Genomic DNA, 19,925 nt, shown 5'->3' with positions numbered 1-19,925 from the left:
TTGAGAAGTACTGATTAGGTATTTTGTAGGCTGTCCTTCAATTAGGATTTTTCTGATGTTTTTCTCATGATTAGACTGGGATAAATATGTTTTGGGGAGGAAAACAATGGAAGTTAAGGGATATTTTCATCACATTATATCAAGGGTATGTCCTGTCAACATGACTTACCATTCTTAATGTTAACTTTGATTGTCTGGCTTGAAGTAGTGTTTGTCAGTTTGCTCTGCTATTAAGTTATTCTTTCTCTTCTCCCTTTCTATACTATATACTTTGGAAGAAAGTCAATCTGTGAAGCCTACACTTAAGGACTGGGGGGTTGTGCTTCAATGAATGAATTATTTAGAATTCTTCTGTATGGGAAATTTATCTCTTATTCATTCATTTATTCATTCATTCATTTATATCAGGATGGACTCATGGATATTTATTTTCTATTTTGTGTTATAAATCCAGTACTGTTTTATTTATTTCGCTGCTCAAATTGTTGTAGCTGTGGCTATTGGGAACTTTCTTGATTGACCTATATCCTTTTGACATACGCCTATTAATTTTGTTTTGCTTTGTTTCTAGCATTTACTTACTTTGTGGCACTGCAAAGTGCTCTAAGCTCATTTTATACTTTCCCTGTTATCAGTCCTGGGATCAACCATTTCTCCAGGGAAATTTCCTTTTAATGTCCCAAAAATATCACAAAAGAAGAATCTGTATCATTCAGGGTCCTATTAGCCATACTCGGAGTAGGATAATTTGGGAGGTCTTCATGAAAACCTTTTACAAATATGGGGTGCTAGAGAATCCTGCTATGTATAGATCTAGTATCCGTGCATCTTTTATCATTGATAGCACTGAAGGGAATAGAAAGAGAGCATCATGTACTGAAGACATTCTTGAAAGGCTCAGTGACCTTCACTGGAGAGATACAGCCTTCCTGAAGCTAATGTTGGGAAGGAAGACACTCATTCTCTTCCTTCTCTATAATCACAGATGCCAGAAGTCTAGGAAGTTCTTTGATATCTACACCAGTCATCATCACAAGAAGAAGCTGGGTAGGGAGGGATAGAAAGGGGATCTGCTGGGATGAACCAAAGATATCCAGCAGAATATCATTGCACATACTTTCTTTTTGGGGAATAAAAAGAAACCCTGTGGTTCCTATCATTTTTATTATGATAGAACTTCAACATTAATGATTCTATAAATACAGAAGAATTAACATAATTTAACATTTCATTTGAAGTAGTCAACAGTGGATTTGATTGAGTAGCTAGCTAAGTGGCTACCTAAATTGCTAGAAGATACTAAAAGGACACTAAAGCCATTAAATGAAATTCAGGAAAATGGAGAAAACCGTACCTAAGAAAACTTGTCTTGGAGTGAGTACCATTTGTGTTTGGGGATATAATTTGAAAAGTACTTATAGTTTAAAGAGGGAGGAATGGGAATTGGAAAGTCATAGTAGAGGCATGCTTTAGGAACAACAAACAGGACAGATTCTGAAGGGATGTGGGTCTTTAACCTCAGGGATGATATTCCAGATATTTAACAACCTATATGCACAGAAGCTACCTTTAAATAAGTAGACCAGAACCAATCAGTATTAAGTGTAGCATAGTGTTTATAATTGATCTATGTATAAATGTAGATATGATTACTACAGAGCCCAGATATTTTAATTCACTGTCCTGGTGATCTCATGTAGTTTCATGGCTTTAAATGCCACCAACATACTGTCAACTCTCAAATTTAAGTTTCCAGTATAGACATCTCTCCTGAACTTAAGATTGAAATATCCAATAGCTTTCCCATTATATGCACTTGAGTATCAAAAGACATCTCAAGATTACTATGTCTAAAATGTAATTTTTTTCCCTCCATAAGAAAGCTCCCTGTTGAAGAGTTTCATATTCCAGCTACACATAGTCCAAACTTCTAGTTGTTCAGGCCAAAAACTTTAAAAAATTATCATCTTTATTATTTATACATTACATACAATGAGATGCACTATTTTAAGTGTATGGTTTGATGAGTTTTAATAAACCACAAAAATCAAGATACAGATTTCTATTACCTCAAAAGTGTAATCTTTTTCTATTACCTCAAAAGTGTAATCTTTTCTCATCTTTTTCTTTTATGATCCATGCTTTCTGTGTTCTATCTAAGAAATATTTGTTTATACCAAAGTAAGAGAGATTTTCTCAGATTTTCCTATTTTATAGTTTTAACTTTTACTTTTGGCCTGTGATCTATTTGGAGGTAACTTTTGTAGATGACTTGTGGTGAGGATTGAAGTTTATTTTTAATATAAATACAGCACTATCTGTTCAAATGACTATCCTTTTCTCATAAATTACACTGGGACTTCAGTGGAAAATCAGTAGGCTGTGTATACGTGAGTTTACTTCTAAACTCTCTATTCTGTCCCATCATCTGTCTATTCTTATGCCAGTATTATACTGTCTTGTTTACTTCCACTTTAGAGTAAGTATTAACATCAGGCAGAGTGTTACTCCTACTTTGTTCTTCCTTATCAAAATTGTTTGGCTATTTTAGATTCTTTGCATTTCCATATACTTTTTAGTATCACCTTGATAATTTCTAAAAAAAAATAAATCTTACTGGTATTTTGATTGGTATTGCATAGAGTTTTAGATACATTTTTTTTTTTAAGATTTTATTTATTTATTTGACAAAGAGACAGTGAGAAAAGGAACACAAGCAGGGGGAGTGGGAGAGGGAGAAGCAGGCTTCCCGCCGAGCAGGGAGCCCGATGCAGGGCTCGATCCCAGGACCCTGGGATCATGACCTGAGCCGAAGGCAGACGCTTAATGACTGAGCCACCCAGGCACCCCGAGTTTTAGAGAAATTTGAGAAGAATCTATATCTTAATAATACTGATCTTTCAATACATGAACATGGAATATATCTCTTTATTTTGATCTTCTTTAATCCATCTCAGCAACATTTTCATTTTCAGTATATGTCTTGCACATCTATTATTAAATTTGTTTATAGATGCTTTATATTTTTGATAATCTTATATATTTTTTTTCAATTTTCAACTAGACCTTTATATATATATATATATATATATATATATATATATATATATATATAAATGCAAAGATTAAAGCATATGGAATATCCTAAAGCACCATACTCTGCCACACGAATAGTACAGGCACCAAGGCAGTAGAATGTCAGAAGACCCAGAGCTTTCACTATGTGCAGGTCATTCACAAAGGAAGTCAGACTGGCCTTGAGAGAAGTGAGGTTTCCATGTATGAAATGGAAACATACAGAAGGCTCTCTGCCACATTTTTTTAACCTCTTAATTTTAGGCTTATTCAACATGTGAGCATCCTTTTATATGGTCTCAGTTAACAAAAAAAAGATGGTAGTAGTATTAGAAAATATTTACTCTAAGGTTTTTTTTTCTGTGTTAGTTGTTACAGTATTTAATATAACATATTCAGTATGTAATGCCTCACTAGAATGATATTCATTGTTATAAAATTCTAAGCCAGTCTGTTCTTTATTTAGAGTGCCATACACAGCATATTTGATACTTGATACTTGAAATAGTTAATTTTTTTAAACATAGCTCCCCTGCATGACAAAATATATTTCAGGCTTAATCGTGAAATGAGTAATAATGTTGGCCAAAAAATAAATACATCAGTGAACATTTTATATTATTGTATTTCATTTTATATATATTTATATATATACATTTTATATTATTGCATTTCATTTCATATATATATATAGTCTTGCTAGTTAAAAAATAAAAATTAAAAGTAAATATGTTATTATAAAAAAGAATAATGAATATTTTAACATTATATTAGTTGAATTTTTGGAAAGAAGGGAGAAACCGTATTCCTGCATATTGGTCTGTTTCAGCAATGAATTGCAGTTCCTTTTTGGGGGCCTTCTGCAAATGTGTCATTGGTGTATTTAAAATTGAGCTTTGCATATTTATAGTTAATAGTGTATAGCCAAATTTGTCAAATATACTCATAGTTGATAAAAATAATATATTTTATTAATTTTAACTTCAAAAATTTCTCTCCTATGAAGCAACGGATATACAAATAGTTAGGAAAAGTCTTAAGCGTAAGGATATTAGAGATTCATAAAATCCCATTTCACAGTAAATTCCTCAGAAATCATAATACTATGCATGTCTTCAATTTTATTATTTTATTTATTTATTTATTTGATAGAGCGAGAGAGCACAAGCAGGGGGAGCAGCAGAAGGAGAGGGAGAAGCGGTCTTCCTGCAGAACAGGGAGCCCGATGCGGCGCTCGGTCCCAGAACCCTGGGATCATGATCTGAACTGAAGGCAGACACTTAACTGACTGAGCCACCCAGGTGCCCCACATGTCTTCAATTTTAGAGATCTGTTCTATCTGCTTTCAGATGTCTTCACAGTGGGAAAAAAATTCCACTAGAAGGATCTTCACCAGAAAATTCTTCCTAAATTCTGTTTGGAAAAAACTTCCAAAGTTTTTCTTCTGTGAAAAAATACCAAAACCAAAACAAAGAAAATGAATAAATGAGAGTGAACATTGACATTACTTGTCCCATTACTATAGAAGGAGTGTTGGGACACCTGGGTGGCTCAGTCAAACATCTGACTCTTGATTTCGTCTGGGGTCATAGTCTGAGGGACATGGGATTGAGCCCTGCGTTGGGCTCCGTGTTCAGTGGGGACTCTGCTTGGGATTCCCCCTCTCCCTCTCCCTCTGCCTCTCCCCTGCTTGTGCTCTCTTTCTCTCTCAAATAAATAAATGAATAAAATCTTAAAAAAAAAAAAAAAAGGGAGTGTCTACTTCTTGGTGAAACTGATTGAGGAATTCAGACATTGAAATTGTGATTTTTCTTGCCATGTAAGACCGGAATCTTTTGTCCTTTTCCTAACATTCTTCTCATAAATTGGATTCTCTTTTTATGTGCAAACATCCATTTCCTTAAATTTTTTGCTACATGGTTAATTGTTCCTCTGTGATTTTTATGTGCTGGTCTTCGAGGAACAGTCTTAAAGCTTGGTGTTTCACTGTACATTCTTAAGGTCCATCGCAAGTATTTGCAAATATTTCTGTGTCTGATTAATCCATCTAATACTTCGAACTAGAAAAATAGAAAGGAAATTCCACATGGCTGTTATTGTATATTTTGAAGCTACAGTTTAAGCACAGGAATATGTAGACCACAGAGGCTGGGAATATTAAATGCACTCAAAGCAGTCTTCAAGGAAGTTAAACATATACTGTCAAAGCAAAGTCTGTTGCTGAATCCACAAGTGTCGGCATGTCCAGACATGGTCACACATAACTGGGGATTCTCCAAATTAACATCCATTTACTAAATTGAAACTTACATATACAATATTAAAACTCATCAGAAACTTAGCAATTGTTTAGGATTTAGATATATTTTTCAAGAAGGAATATTTTACCGATTTCGTAAGAATTTGCTAGTAGTTGACTTTTTGTTGTTTTTATTATTTTATTGGGTGAACACCAAGGGTGTGCAAGCCTTTTGTGTACCTAGCTGGTTATATGTCTTTATTACTTATAATTTGCTGATAATTAATAAGAATCTACCTGATAACATTAAATATACAGAGTACCCAGTGTTTGGCACAAAGACATTAAGATTTGGTAGCTACTGTTTAATTACTGTGGTTTTTGTTTAAATTTAGAACTTGTGTAGGGTCCACTCATTAAGTGGGTTTTATAGTTTGTAGATTGAGTATCTACATCCTTATCATCAAGGATTAATGTAGATTTAAATGTGAAATCGAAGTCTCAAGAGCAACTGGACTTTTTCTTGCTGAGAAAGTCAGAGCATTGAATGGCTTGTTGTATTGCAACTCCATGAATTATATTGATTTTCATTCGCTTACAGTATACGTTCCAGAATTGTCTATGGTATTGGACTTTCATGCCCTGCCTCATCTGTTGCCAATTCCTGCTAGACCACGCTGAGTAGTGCCTGTGTTGGTGGTAGCTGGCCTATTGACATTCAAAAATGACCAAGGAAGGGTGTGAGAAAAAAGAAATACATAGAGAAAGAGGAATGCAGATGAGTGATCAAGATTATATATAATGAGAGAAAGATACTATTAACAGCTCCTACTATGTGGCACCAATAATACAGGTTATCAACTCTATTCCTAGAGAAAGGACTCTGAAGTGTCTTCTTACAAATAAGTTAGATTAAATTTAATGAATTGAAATTACATAGAGAAAACTTTTTATGAAAAGTTTATAATATATGTATGTAATATACGTAATAATATAATATATGAAAATTTATTTTAATATTATGGTAATATTATAAAAAAGGCAAGAAAAATGCGTACGTTAAATATAATGATTTACTATATTAAAAAATTCAGTGCTTAGAGAAAGCCAGAAATAAATACATCAAAGTTACTAAGGTAACAAGGAAATAGCAATGATTTTAAAAATACCTTTTCATTAGTTTCAGTGTTACCCATTTTTTAATAAAAAAGCAAATATAATTTAGCACATGATGGAAATATATAATAAAGTTATTAATTCAGTAATTTTTACCTCTAGATCGTAATTTTATCTTTTTGTAATCAAGTCCTTTGGTGGTGATCTTGTAATATATTTAAAATCAAGTTTAAAAAATATTAACTGTTGAGTCAGTATGCTTTCAGACCAACTGCTGGTATTGATCCCATTGGTTTTTATATTGTGAAGATATCGTATGTATTGGAAAGCTGCAGACTAACTTGGTATTAGATGTATTTATTGCAGAAGGCTTTTTAGGAATCATCTAGCTAACTTTTTAAACCCTGCACTCTTAGCAGCTCTTAAATGTATGATACTTAGTTAATTCATGACCATAGGGCCAACTTAAGATTTTATTTATTTATTTGAGAAAGAGAGAACACACACAAGCAGGGGAACGGGGCAGAGGGAGAGGGAAAAGCAGACTCCCCACTGAGAAGGAAGCCTGACGTGGGACTTGATCCTAGGACTCTGAGACCAGGGCCTGAGCTGAAGGCAGACGCTTAACCAACTGAGCCTTCTAGGCACCCCATGGGCCAACTTATTCTATAGGCACAGTGGGTACTGTGCCTACTAGGCCCATGACACTTTTTGGAGTCCATGGAAAAGTTTTAATTTTAATTTCTTCTAAAATCAGAATTAAAGAAACAAAAAAACCCCCATAAATATAATTGTGTACATGAATATATATATATACACACACACACATATATGTATATTCATTTATTTTTTATTTTTAAAAATTTTTTAAGGAGTTTATTTATTTATTTGTCAGAGAGAGAGAGAGCAAGCACAAGCAGGGGGAGCAGAAGAGGGAGAGGGAGAAGCAGGCTCCCCACTGAACAGGGAACCCGATGCAGGGCTGGATCCTAGAACTCCAAAGTCGTACCTGAGCCAAAGACAGATGCTTAACCAGTTGAGCCACCCAGGCTCCCCTCATTTATTTCTTTTTAAATTGAAAAAAAAATTTTTTTAATGGTGGAAGGAGCCCACAGAAAGCAAATAAGCCAGACAGAGCCCATGAAAGTTATAATGTGTTCCTGCATGACTTCTTAGTGCACAACTTTTTCCTTTCCCTTAATAATTCTATAACGAATTTAGGAAAAACATCTGAGAATAACAGAACTTGTGGATCTCATGAAAGATCCTAAGAAAATTAAAGTGCTAAGATGAAAAATGTCAGCCCAGCAGAAAAATGCAGTTTAAAATATGCTTTATGCTGGATACCTGGGTGGCTCAGGTCATGATCCCAGGGTCCTGGGATCGAGTCCCCGCATCAGGCTCCTTGCTCAGCGGGGAGCCTGCTTCTCCCTCTGCCTGCCACTTCCCCTGCTTGTGCGTCCTCTCTCTCTCTTTCTCTGACAAATAAATAAATAAAATCTTTAAAAAATAAAAAAATAAAAGGATTTTAAAAATAATAATAAAATAAAATAAAATATGCTTCATGCAGTCACCAGCATCCATCTTGTGTCTCTTGTGTTCTTAATCAACAGCAGTATTAACTCGACTATACATAGTTGGTCCTTGGTTTATATAGAGCAGCGAGGTTTCACTCCAGTACTCACCTCTGCTTAGATCTCTAGCTTATTTTAAGAAAACAACAGTTTCAGCAAAACTTTTTCCATGACAAGGACTAAAACTTTTTATTGACAGTTTTATTAGAGTATTTATATTCCATTATATTATAAAATACACACAGCACTTGCCTTTGTGTGTCCTTGTTTGATTTTCTTTCAAATATTATTGATTTTCCCAGATGTTTTAGGTCATTGCCTTGGTGTTTTAAAAATAACGGTCATAGTGACTAAAGATTGAAGACAACTCAGCATTTAAATAACCAAATGTCTTTCCCTTTCTCTACCCCAGTATTTTGGGAGGCTATGAAATATTTTATGCTATTAGGTGAACTTTCCATACCATACAGTATAATTGTAGTGATTTTACTTTACCTGATACATATGGGCCTACTTAATATTTTACTTTATTTTCCATTCTTCTCATGTTTTTCTTCATTATTTTTTTCTCTCTCCTTTCTTCCATAATTCAGTTCCACAAATACATGTTATTTAAAGTTACTGTATAAAGAACTTAGGGAAATTCACTTTGAAGTCTTATTTTCCCCCCTTTTCTTTATTCTTTATTGTTTTCTTCCTACATTTGTTCTTCTTTCCCTCTTACTAGCTTCTCCCACCCTCCAACTTTATTTTTTTTAATTTTTTAATTTAAATTCAATTAGCCAACATATAGTACATCATTAGCTTCAGATGTAGTGTTCAATAATTTATCAGTTGTGTACAATACCCAGTGGTCATCACATCGTGTGCCCTCCTTAATCCCACCTGCCAGCTTTAAATGCCACACACACACACACACACACACACGTGTACCTGAGTGATCATACTGAAGGTTTGTGTATTTGCGTGCCTGTGTTTTGGGAATCTTTAATGTCAGGCAGGATTTGCTAACTTTCTCTTGATTGTTTCACAGTCTGCAAAGCGATTCAATTTGTTCCTGAGACGACGTCTTATGGTAAAACAAGTGCTGAATGATGCTGCTTATGCTTTGGATGGCTGCAGTAATAGCCCCAGTCACTTTTATTCCAATGTATACTGTGATTTGGGGGGACTTTGTCACTGATTCCCAGTCCCCAGGCAATTGAGATTTTAGAATGGTGATTCTTAATTGTTTCTGGATCTGCTTAGAACTATGGACCCTCTTTCTAAAAAATGTATATGTGTGTCTATTCATATACATATAATTTATGTATATATTATATATAATATTTATATTTGGTGTGTATACATATTTATATGTATTATATATACTAATATATACTATAATATATATATTTGGTATATATAGTATATATATTTATATTTGGTATCTACATATGTATACACACACACATATATATATTACATACATATACACATACATACACGCAATTTGCCTACAGTTTTAGAAGTTTATGAGCTCCCAATAGGGATCCTAGACTATGAACCTTAGAACAACTACCTCATTCAAAGAAAAGCCACCCAGATGTTTGCCTCATTATAAATTGGCATTTCTAAGAACAAATCAAATATAAACACAGACACATATACACATTGCAAAATATTATCTTACTGTCATGTCTTGAGCAAAACAGAAGAATTATGTTTTTTAATAGCCTCCAGTTTTATGTAACAAAATTACCAGGCTTTTCTCCCCTTGTTTGCTTCAACCAGTTTTTTGTTAACAGTACTAAGACATGTGCCTCATGGTGATCGACAAGGTTACCAGTGATTTCTCCATATTTTTAAACATTTTACTGTTAATATTAGGGCCTGACATCATGACGGAAGTTTGGGTTTTCCTAGGTAGCATTTGGCTTTCAGAAGGGAAGTATATATACCCATTTTGACTGAACACTCAGAAAAATTAGAGTCACTATTCATCTAGTTACTTTGTTTATTCCCTAATAGTCAAATACTCTGAGTGTGATTTTTGTTGATTTCTATATTTACGTCCTCTGTTGTCAGAACTTCTCTGTGGACCTAGATTTAGCTTGCCAAACAATAAAAACATTTGTAAATATATATTGTTTTAAAAATAATCTCTTCCATGCAAATTTCGGCTGTCATAAACTAAGAACAAAAGAATTATTGGTTTCTTTCTTCACCTAATTTTTTGCTTTGATTATATTTAGTCCAATTGTCCTTTTTTTTTTTTTCCCCTGCCCCAGTTTGGCTTCCATGAGTTTTGGTGGATTTCATAAAATGTTTTAATATTATGATGATTTACAAGAGCTCAAATGATTTTTTTGTTTTGATTGCTTTTCCTTTCTGTAGTGATTTATATAAATCAAGAGGTAACATGATAACAGTAAGTTTTCTCAGATTCTTTTACTTACTTTTAGGATAATGGAGATGATTATGCATCTTTTGTTAGGGTGCAGAGAACTCAGACATAACATTTGAATTACTGTATTTTGATATTGACTCTCTAGACTCCCTGGATGTATTTTGTTTCTTTATTTTCCCACTCATTTCCTCCTGTGCATTGGGAGCTAGTTCTTCCCAAGACACATCAGCTCTGCCTTCACTTAGATAAAATACAGTTACTTTGTTCAAAGACCAGGTCAGACATGAAATTTTTGTCTTATACATGACTGATCTATATCCATTCCTTTTTAGGGGAGGTCTCCCTGGCCTGCCTTGGGTGAAAAACAGCATAGAATACCATAACAGAAACTCATAAACTAACATAAATACCAGTTATGAAAAGTAAAAAAACACCCAGTTCTCCATTCACCAGTTAGCTGAAGCAATTGGAAAATTGCCTTTGTTAAGTTATAACTGCGTCACAGGGTGAGAGAGATCACTGACATCTGCTGCATCATCTGTTTGCCATCATTCTAAGTATTACATGTGGGCTATTCCAAATATTACATATTATGTATTATATATTATAAATAAACTCTGGGGAAGGCCAAATCAGTCAAACATGAGAGCTCTTCTTTTGAAGCTCTCTAGTGTTTTTGTGGTTTTGAAAGGGAAGGAATTGATGAGCCATACAACAAGGGAACATTGAATTTGTCAGTTTGACTATTATACTGAGAGAATTGATAACACAGTTTCTAAACAAAGGATGGATTCTGGCTGACCTAGGGACTGGTGTTGAAAGATCTGCATGAGCATTTACTTGTAGTAAAACCAGCTGGCAAGCTACCTGCTTTCTCATTTTTAACTGCACCTTGATTTTATTTTAACCCTTCCAAAGTTGAATTAGAAAGTGGCAATTTTATGAAAACAGTATAAGCATGAGTCATCAATTAATTTCCTTAGAGTGAGATGCATTAATTGGTCCATAATTACATCCCCAAAGTAGTGTGTGAACATGAATTATCTGTTGGACTAATTGGTATGTTCTTTAATGAAGATAACAAGTCTCCCTCTGAATATGCGTTTTGGGATCAATGTATACATATGTTCATTTTACATTTTGGTATAATTGCATCATTTTTGTTGTGTATGCATGTAGTTAAATGCTTAGCTTCATCTTGGGTCTTTCTTGTATATATATCTCCTTTATGGGATTTCACTTTCTAAAACAAATGTAATTTGTTGATAAAAACTCTGGTGATTTGTCTTCACCTGCCATTTCAGGACTGAGAAAAAAAATTAGACCAAATTTTAGCTAATTCTTTTCATGTTTTTGCCATTTGAAAATAAAACTGTGAAAGCTGTGTCATTCATTTCTCCTGCAGTTTAAAAAAGATGAACAAAGCAAAGATTCTATCTTCTTCCGAGATGGGATTAGACAAATTGATTTTGTGCTCTCGTATGTTGATGACATAAAGAAAGAAGCGGAATTAAAGGCGGTAAGTACTTAGGTGAGAGAAATGGAATCATTAAAAGAAGCAATTTCTATAGTTCAACAGGGTTGTTCCCATGGAATTATATTGTAGAAGTCAGAGGCCTCTCAGATGTTACTGAAAGCTGAGACTGGGTGAGAATATCTAAGAATGGTTTGGATGTGTAAAGTCAATTTGTGTTTTTGGACTATTTTGAACTCTACCTTCTTTATCGTCTTCCAAGTGACTGGCATATTTTTTATGTAGCTCCACAACATTAAATGTGACCTCCAAAATTTGAGGTGTGTGTCTGAATATAATATTTATTTTTTGTAGGCAGTTTTCATTTTGAAAATGTATGGCTAAGCCATGCTGTCTGAAATAGCCTTCACACAATGCTCTATTCCTTATCCTGTTTTCTCTTCATTATAACACATCACTTTCTGAGTTATATGTATTCATTGTTTAACTTGTTTGCTGTGTCCAACACCATAAATTAAGTTCATGAGACCAAGGACTTCGTCTTGTTCACTGCTATATACCCAGATGCCTAAAACAGCTGTGGCAGTATCGTGGATGCTCAAAAAATACTGGATATTTGAAATAGTGAATTAATAAATGAATCCATACATGTAAGCATGTACACACATTTACTAACATACTTACATGGGAAATAAATATCATATAAAATAAAAATAAAAAACAATGGATATTATCCCATAAGACCCTATTCCTTTCTTCCACCCTTTTTCCCTGGGGGCCCTTCCATCAGGCCCCTGAAATCCACCCACTGTTATTTTCCTTTCCTCTGAATGTCCCCCCGAAACTGGGGTCTTCATTGAGGTTCATTGCCTTCTCCAAGTCTCTCAGGTGGTGGTTGATTTTCACTCATAGGACCTTTTTCTGGTAAATGGCTGCCCTTTTCCCATCTAATTGTTGATTACAGTCTGTTCTTCCTACCTCATCTCTAAAATTCTCCAAGCTTTAACTCCGATCAGATTAATCATTGCCCTGCTTTGCTGCTGTCATTAATCTTTCCCTGGGTCTTCCGTTTTATTTCTCAACAGTTTGAGCTCCTGGTTCACTCTCATTCTCTCCACCAATGTTCCTTCTTAAGTCATTGATTATTGCAATGCATACACAGATAACTATTACTGAATACTCTTTTATTATGTTATGTTAATCACCATACATTACATCATTAGTTTTTGCTGTAGTGTTCCATGATTCCTTGTTTGCATATAACACCCAGTGCTCCATGCAGAACGTGCCCTCTTTAATACCCATCACCAGGCTAACCCATTCCCCCACCCCCTCCCCTCTAGAACCTTCAGTCTGTTTCTCAGAGTCCATAATCTCTCACGGTTCGTCTCCCCCTCCAATTTCCCCCCCTTCATTTTTCCCTTCTTACTATCTTCTTCTTTTTTTTTTTTTTTTAACATATAATGTATTATTTGTTTCAGAGGTACAGGTCTGTGATTCAACAGTCTTATACAATTCACAGCGCTCACCATAGCACATACCCTCCCCAATGTCTATCACCCAGCCACCCCAGCCCTCCCACCCCCCACCACTCCAGCAACCCTCAGTTTGTTTCCTGAGATTAAGAATTCCTCATATCAGTGAGATCATATGATACATGTCTTTCTTTGATTGACTTATTTAGCTTAGCATAATACTCTCTACTTCCATCCACATCATTGCAAATGGCAAGATTTCGTGGTTTTTTTTTTTATGGCTGCATAATATTCCATTGTATATATATATACCACATCTTCTTTATCCATTCATCTATTGATGGACATCTTGGCTCTTTCCATAGTTTGGCTATTGTGGACATTGCTGCTATAAACATTGGGGTGCATGTACCCCTTCAGATCCCTACATTTGTATCTTTGGGGTAAATACCCAGTAGTGCAATTGCTGGGTCATAGGGTAGCTCTATTTTCAACTTTTTGAGGAACCTCCATACTGTTTTCCAGAGTGGCTGCACTAGCTTGCATTCCCACCTAGGTAAGTGAGTGGCTGATCCAGAGACTAAGATAAATGGAAAGGGGAGTTCAAGGAAGTTCTGTGTTCCCTCACACAGATGACTGTTTTAGCATCCTATCCTCTTTCTTCCTTCAACTCCCCTTTCCATTTATCTTAGTCTCTGGATCAGCCACTCACTTACCTAGAACTTGTCATTACTAACAACTACAAGTCTTTATCATCTCATTCCAGGCATCTAACTATCTGACCAACCCCTCAAATATTTTGGACCAATACCCTTCCTTCTAGCAGGACCATATAAGATACAAATACCTTAACCCCCTTTTCACTGCTGGTCCTTATCCACTGCTTTCCTATGCTGATCCAGCTTAAATCTAATGGTCAACAAATATAATCACTCTATTACCTATGCCTTCAAACCCCTGCCCCTCCCTCACTTGCGCTTCCTTGGCAAAACAGCACCTGCAGTTAAACTCACCTTTCCACTGACGGTGTTCCGGAACCCGGCAGAAAGAAGGACATGCAGTTCACTTACAGATTTTACCTCATGTTTGTGCCCGTCGACCTCAGCTGAGTGAAGTTAATCATGCCTCAGCAGTCATGCTTCACCTCCTTATTCAGTTCATTTTCCCACTCTCCAAGAACAAAAACCTTCACTTGATCTCCGTTTCCCTGCCAGCTACTATTCTTTTCTCAAATTCTTTTCTGTCCCATTTTCTCTTAAACCCATTCCCATCAGGCCATCACCTCAACCATTCTCATTTTCGTATAAATAAATCCAGTGATCAAGTCTCAACCCACATCTTACTTGACCTATTAGCAGCGTGTTTCTCATTTCCTTCTCATATGTATGTTCTTCACTTGAATTCCAGAACTCCATATCCTCTTGGTTTTTCTTTTATTTCATTTGTTGCTCCTTCTCAATCTCTTCCTCTCCCTGATCCTTTATTATCATAGTGCCTAAGGGTCCAATCCATAATCCTCTTCTTTTCCCAGCCTGCATGCATTTCTTTGATGAAACATTCTGTCTCACAGTTATAAAACCACATCTGTGCTAATTCCAAAGTTCACTTTCCAGTCCATTCTTCTCTCCCACATGACTATTTTGTGTCTCTGCTTGGAAGTCTCATAGACGTCTCAGACTTGCCAGGTCCAAAATGAGCTCCTGAACATCCCCCGCCCCTCCTAAAATCCTGATCTATCTACAGGTCTTCCCCATCTCCAGTTACTGATACTGCATTTCAATAGTTGCAAAGGATGTAATTTATGATGTATTGCTAATGGTCCATTTAAGCCACTTTTTAGCATATCTCCGTAGAACTTAAATATCATGGAAATTTGATACCCACCATCATTCATTAAAAAAAAAATGAGTTATATGAAGAAATTCTTCTTCCACACTTGAAATTTTACATCATTTATTTTTCTCCTTCATCTAAAATTTCCATCCCATTTTCCCCACTTAAATTTTTCCCGAAGTAAATATTTTACCTTTGGGAGTCTCTTGTTTGTTCATTTTAAGTTTGCTGCAACAAATATAAGTATACACATTGAAATGTTTTTATTTCCCTTAACCAGAACAGTCTAAGCCTTAAACTTTTTCTTCTGTTTTGAGTTTTTTAAACAATTGTACAAGTATATAATTGATAAAGCATCATGACTGTGTTACAAAATTTGACAATTACCAAACATAAAAAAATAAACTCATCATAAGTTCGTCAGTTAATGAGATGGACAGAGGGGCTTTAAATATATTTTCTTTATTAATAGATGAACAAGAATTATTTCCAGAATGAGTTGGCTCAACTTTAACTATATTCCTCTCTTGTTTTTATATGGTAGTATAAATTCAGCTTGTTCAGATAAATAAGTAGATTGGAATAGAAAGATTATCATTTAAGCAGATTTAATCTTTTTTGGATTCCTGAATTCTGTCTCCAAATTATAGTAATGTATCATAAAAAGAGTGTTTAATCGTCCATTGGCTAACAGTCCTTTTAGTTCTTCACTTTTGTTGACCTCAGAGAATTGGTAGCCATGTAACTTGCAAAAGCATTTGTTACTAGAATGAAAAGAGCCGTTTGCTTTCTCAGTTCTGATAACAATATTTTGAATGCCCTCCTCCTTTTTCTTGTCCACCTCCTCCTTTTTCCTTGGTCTTCTGGAAGTTTGCTGTCTGTCTCAATCTGATAACATAAAAGAAGGGCAATTAGGAAGGGGTAGTGGAGAGGAAACTTTGCACCACTATCATAGACCTTTTCTCATCTGTAGCAAACTTTGCAAGTGGAGAAAAAGAGCACATTAAATTATCTTTTACTCTTTGTAAAGTTTGAAGATATATCAAGGTAGACCTATCAATTTGAAGGTAAGCATTCTATATCATCATCATAAAGCCAGTTACTATAAAATTCTTCACACTTAAGTTATAATGAAGGCCACAGGATATTTCAACAATCAGTGCATTGTTTTGAAGCCCGCAAGTAATGATAGTTTTAATTTAATTTTTCTTCTAAGTGAAGCTATTCTGTTCTCCAAGGTTAAAAAGTCATGATGATATTTTGGCTTAAAATTGAATTAAATATATCATTTCTTTTTAAGAGTATTGATATATTTGTCATACTGAGTCTTCTCAACCAGGAGCATGATATGTCTCTCTGTTTACCAAGTTTTTTTTCATGTTATTTAGTAAAGTTTTGCACATATTTTCAGATAGAGGTCCTGCACATTTCCTGGAAATTATTCCTAGATATATTGGATTTTTATAGTTATATTATGAATTTTAACACAGGTGAATAGCAAGACATGGTGCTAAGATGCAGGTAATACATAAAATACTTTTATGTATAACCATGGGAGGGACAGAGGACCATCTGGAATAACAAGTCTGTTTATCACTGGGCAAATGAAAGTGTTCTACATAATTCTATTGATTTGTTTTTCCATAGGAAAGGAGAAAAGAATTTGAACAAAATCTCAGAAAAACAGGTCTTGAGTTGGAAGTCGAAGACAAAAGGGTAAGTATAGTTGTTAATTTGTACCAGAGTCTTGGTGTTTGAAGCATTGTTTTCTTCTGCTATGGACCTTGACCAAATAGACTTCGTGTTTGGGAGCAATACAGTAGTTTTGTTGGCCACAGATATGTAGGTGGTAGGGCCTGTGGTCTTCCTGGTAAATAAGCAGGTCAGTGCTCTGAATATAAGATGATGAGTTAAACATTGTAAAAATAGACATACATAATTCTATTCAGGGTACAAAGAAAGTGAAGACACAGGTCTTGTTTCATATCTCTCATTCTGAAGGCTGCTGTAATCTGACACTCTAGTTAACCTGGCTGTCTTATAGCACAACCCACTATGGGTAAGCCAAGATGACTTTCTCTGCTCATGAATATGGCAAATTCTTTTATTTATTTTTTAAAATCTCTTGCCATCCACTGGTTTTCTAGAATTTCCTTCAAAATGGTTTTTAAAGACCTATTTCGGATCCCACTTTGTCCATGAAACTCCAGTATTCTCTAGTTCTTATTTATCTGTTTTTACTGAACTAATAAATATGTGTTACAATCTATAACTTGGTCATTCTTCGGTGTCATGAACCCCTATTAAAGTTCTTCTTCTAGGTATAGGCCATACATAGCTGGGTAAGAAGAGTAAGTATGTCTTATCCTTTGTATGTGTCCCTCATATATCCTAAGCACAGTTCTGAGCTCATGGTTAGTCACTAATAACTTAAGAGATTGCCCAGAATCACATATGTATCTGTAGATTCTTGGCTAGTGTACATTGACTCTGAAATATATTTTTTAGAATATTCTTTCTTTGTCTCTGTCACATACACACACACATACACACAACAACATTTACACATATACATACATGTATATGTAAGTGTAATACATAGATATATGTTTTGAGCATTTGTTCCTCTAGAAGTTTTACTGAAAAATGTCAATAAATTGTAACTGCTGTAACATCTTTAATTTGTTTGAGATTTTATAAAACTTTGTTTCTTTAATCAGTTTGGTAACAAATAAATCATAATGCTTCCTGTTATTTTGCCTCCTTTTTCTACAGAACTCTGAAGATGGAAGGACTTATTTTGTCAAGATCCATGCCCCTTGGGAGGTACTAGTTACTTACGCTGAAGTGCTGGGAATCAAAATGCCTATTAAGGAGAGTGATATTCCTCCAGCTGAGAATATCCCCTATATGCTTGGGCCTCTGAAGCTCCCAAAGAATGTGAGGCACCCTCATCCTGAATATTTCACTGCCCAATTCACCAGACATCGGCAGGAACTCTTCCTCATTGAAGACGAGTCAAGCTTCTTTCCGTCCTCATCAAGAAACAGAATTGTAGGTAGAGAAGACCTTTGGTCACATCCCTTCAACTGAGGCATACGTGTCTGTGTGTGCTTGTGTACGTGTGTGTATACGTGTGTGGTGCGATGTCTGCACAGTGTGTCCGCATGCATTTTGATAAGTATTTGGTGGGATTGAGTGGGTTCAAAAGTCCACCTGGACCACTTAAACCTGTTCACCTACTGACTTATCAAACTTGTTTAAACACAAAAGTTTGACAGTGTGGACACAGTTAAGATAAAGGCTTCACGTAATACTGGGACAAGCTCTTAATTGAGAGCCAGGGCTTAGGTTTTATTTGTTCTTTGTAAAATGGTTTTAGAGTTTGGTTTTATGAATACACTGCATAGCAGGAAGAATATTGGTCATTCCAAATGAAAATGGAATTTTAAAATTTCTTTATATATAGATAGCGTTTGAGAAACCTCAAAACTTTTTCGTCTCATTTAAAACCATTTTCAGTCCTGAATAATAATATTTCCTCTCTATTTGTAGTCCTAGAATCTTTATGTTTCCCATTAAAAGCCTCTCTCCTAAAGAATCATGCTTCCCCTACCACTGTTTCCTCATGTTAAGGTAGGAATAAAGTCTACCTCATAGGTTACTCTGAGAATGACGTGAGTTAAGGTATGAAAGACTTTGATACCTGAATATACTAGGTGCTCAATAAGTGTTAGGTATTATTGTCAAAATCAAATGAAAGACTCTGTGTGAAGCACTTTGCAAACTGTAGAGTACTTTAGATAGACTTGTTACGTTAAAAAGTAGCTAGCAAAAGGCCAGGGAACCAGGAGGAGCAAATTAGGAACTTGATCAGGTATAGAAATATTAGTATCCATTTCTCTTTACTTGTTCTGTGTAAAGAGTATGGATACCTTAGATTAAGTCAGCTTTAAAACAGCAGTTTTTCCTCCTTCAGTGGAGCAGAACTATTTTTGCTCTGTTGAAGAAGTTATTTGGGAGATTAATGTGGAAGAGTCCCTTCCTTCCTATCCTCATCCAGGACACTCAAGTTTATGTATGTACACATTGAAAGTATTCCAAGAGCCTCTTACATTGGTATTGAATTTCATACTTCTCAAAGCATCTTCACAACCATCATGACATTTGAGCCTCGTGATGTATATTTTATAACATCTAGCATGTATATATATTCCCAATTCCAACAGCTATTGAGTTTATTCCCAACTTTTCTGATTTACAAACAATATTTCAGTGTATATGTAAATTTTTCTGCAAAATTGATACCAGCTACAAAATTACTGGATCTAAGGGCACACACATTTAAAATTTTATATTGCACTATCACTCTTTACAAAAAGATGTACTAATTTGAGTCCTAGTAACAACATATGAGAGTGCTCCATGTTCCACATCTTTCTCAACATTAGAATTTACCAATCTTTCTTTTTCTTTCTTTTTTAATTGTGGCATAATATGAATAGAGGTAGGTCCCCAGGTTGCAAGCAAACAGCTCACTGAATCGTCACAAAGTAAACACAGCCATGTAATGCCACCCACATCAAGGAGAAAAACTTGTTCACCCTCCAGAAGTCCTACTAACTTCCCAGTTACTATTCCATTGTCCTCAGCAGAAGTTGACTTTTAAATTTTATAAAAGTGGAATCATGCAGTATATATTCTTTTGAGTTTGGCTTCTTTGGTTCAACACTTATTTGGGTGATTTAGC

At 35.1% G+C, this 19,925-nt stretch overlaps 1 protein-coding gene across 5 annotated transcripts in view; it reads left to right on the top strand.

Annotated features, from left to right (window-relative positions):
* Positions 1 to 19,925, top strand: part of ANO5 (anoctamin 5) — a 124,583-nt gene that overhangs the window by 28,043 nt on the left and 76,615 nt on the right. For 4 of the 5 annotated variants that reach the window (XR_013442388.1, XM_078058298.1, XM_078058299.1 and 1 more), the window contains exons 4-7: positions 9,038 to 9,079; positions 11,799 to 11,912; positions 16,823 to 16,891; positions 17,951 to 18,229. Coding sequence is in view for 4 of the 5 variants with exons in the window: in XM_078058298.1 (XP_077914424.1) it covers positions 9,038 to 9,079; positions 11,799 to 11,912; positions 16,823 to 16,891; positions 17,951 to 18,229 (504 nt within the window). In the remaining variant the exon portion in view is untranslated. The remainder of the gene's footprint in view (positions 1 to 9,037; positions 9,080 to 11,798; positions 11,913 to 16,822; positions 16,892 to 17,950; positions 18,230 to 19,925) is intronic. The other variant, XM_078058296.1, reaches the window with a different exon arrangement.

Source organism: Halichoerus grypus, chromosome 11, assembly GCF_964656455.1.
Source record: "Halichoerus grypus chromosome 11, mHalGry1.hap1.1, whole genome shotgun sequence".
Lineage (NCBI taxonomy): Eukaryota > Metazoa > Chordata > Mammalia > Carnivora > Phocidae > Halichoerus > Halichoerus grypus.
This window is presented reverse-complemented; position numbering and strand designations above follow the sequence as displayed.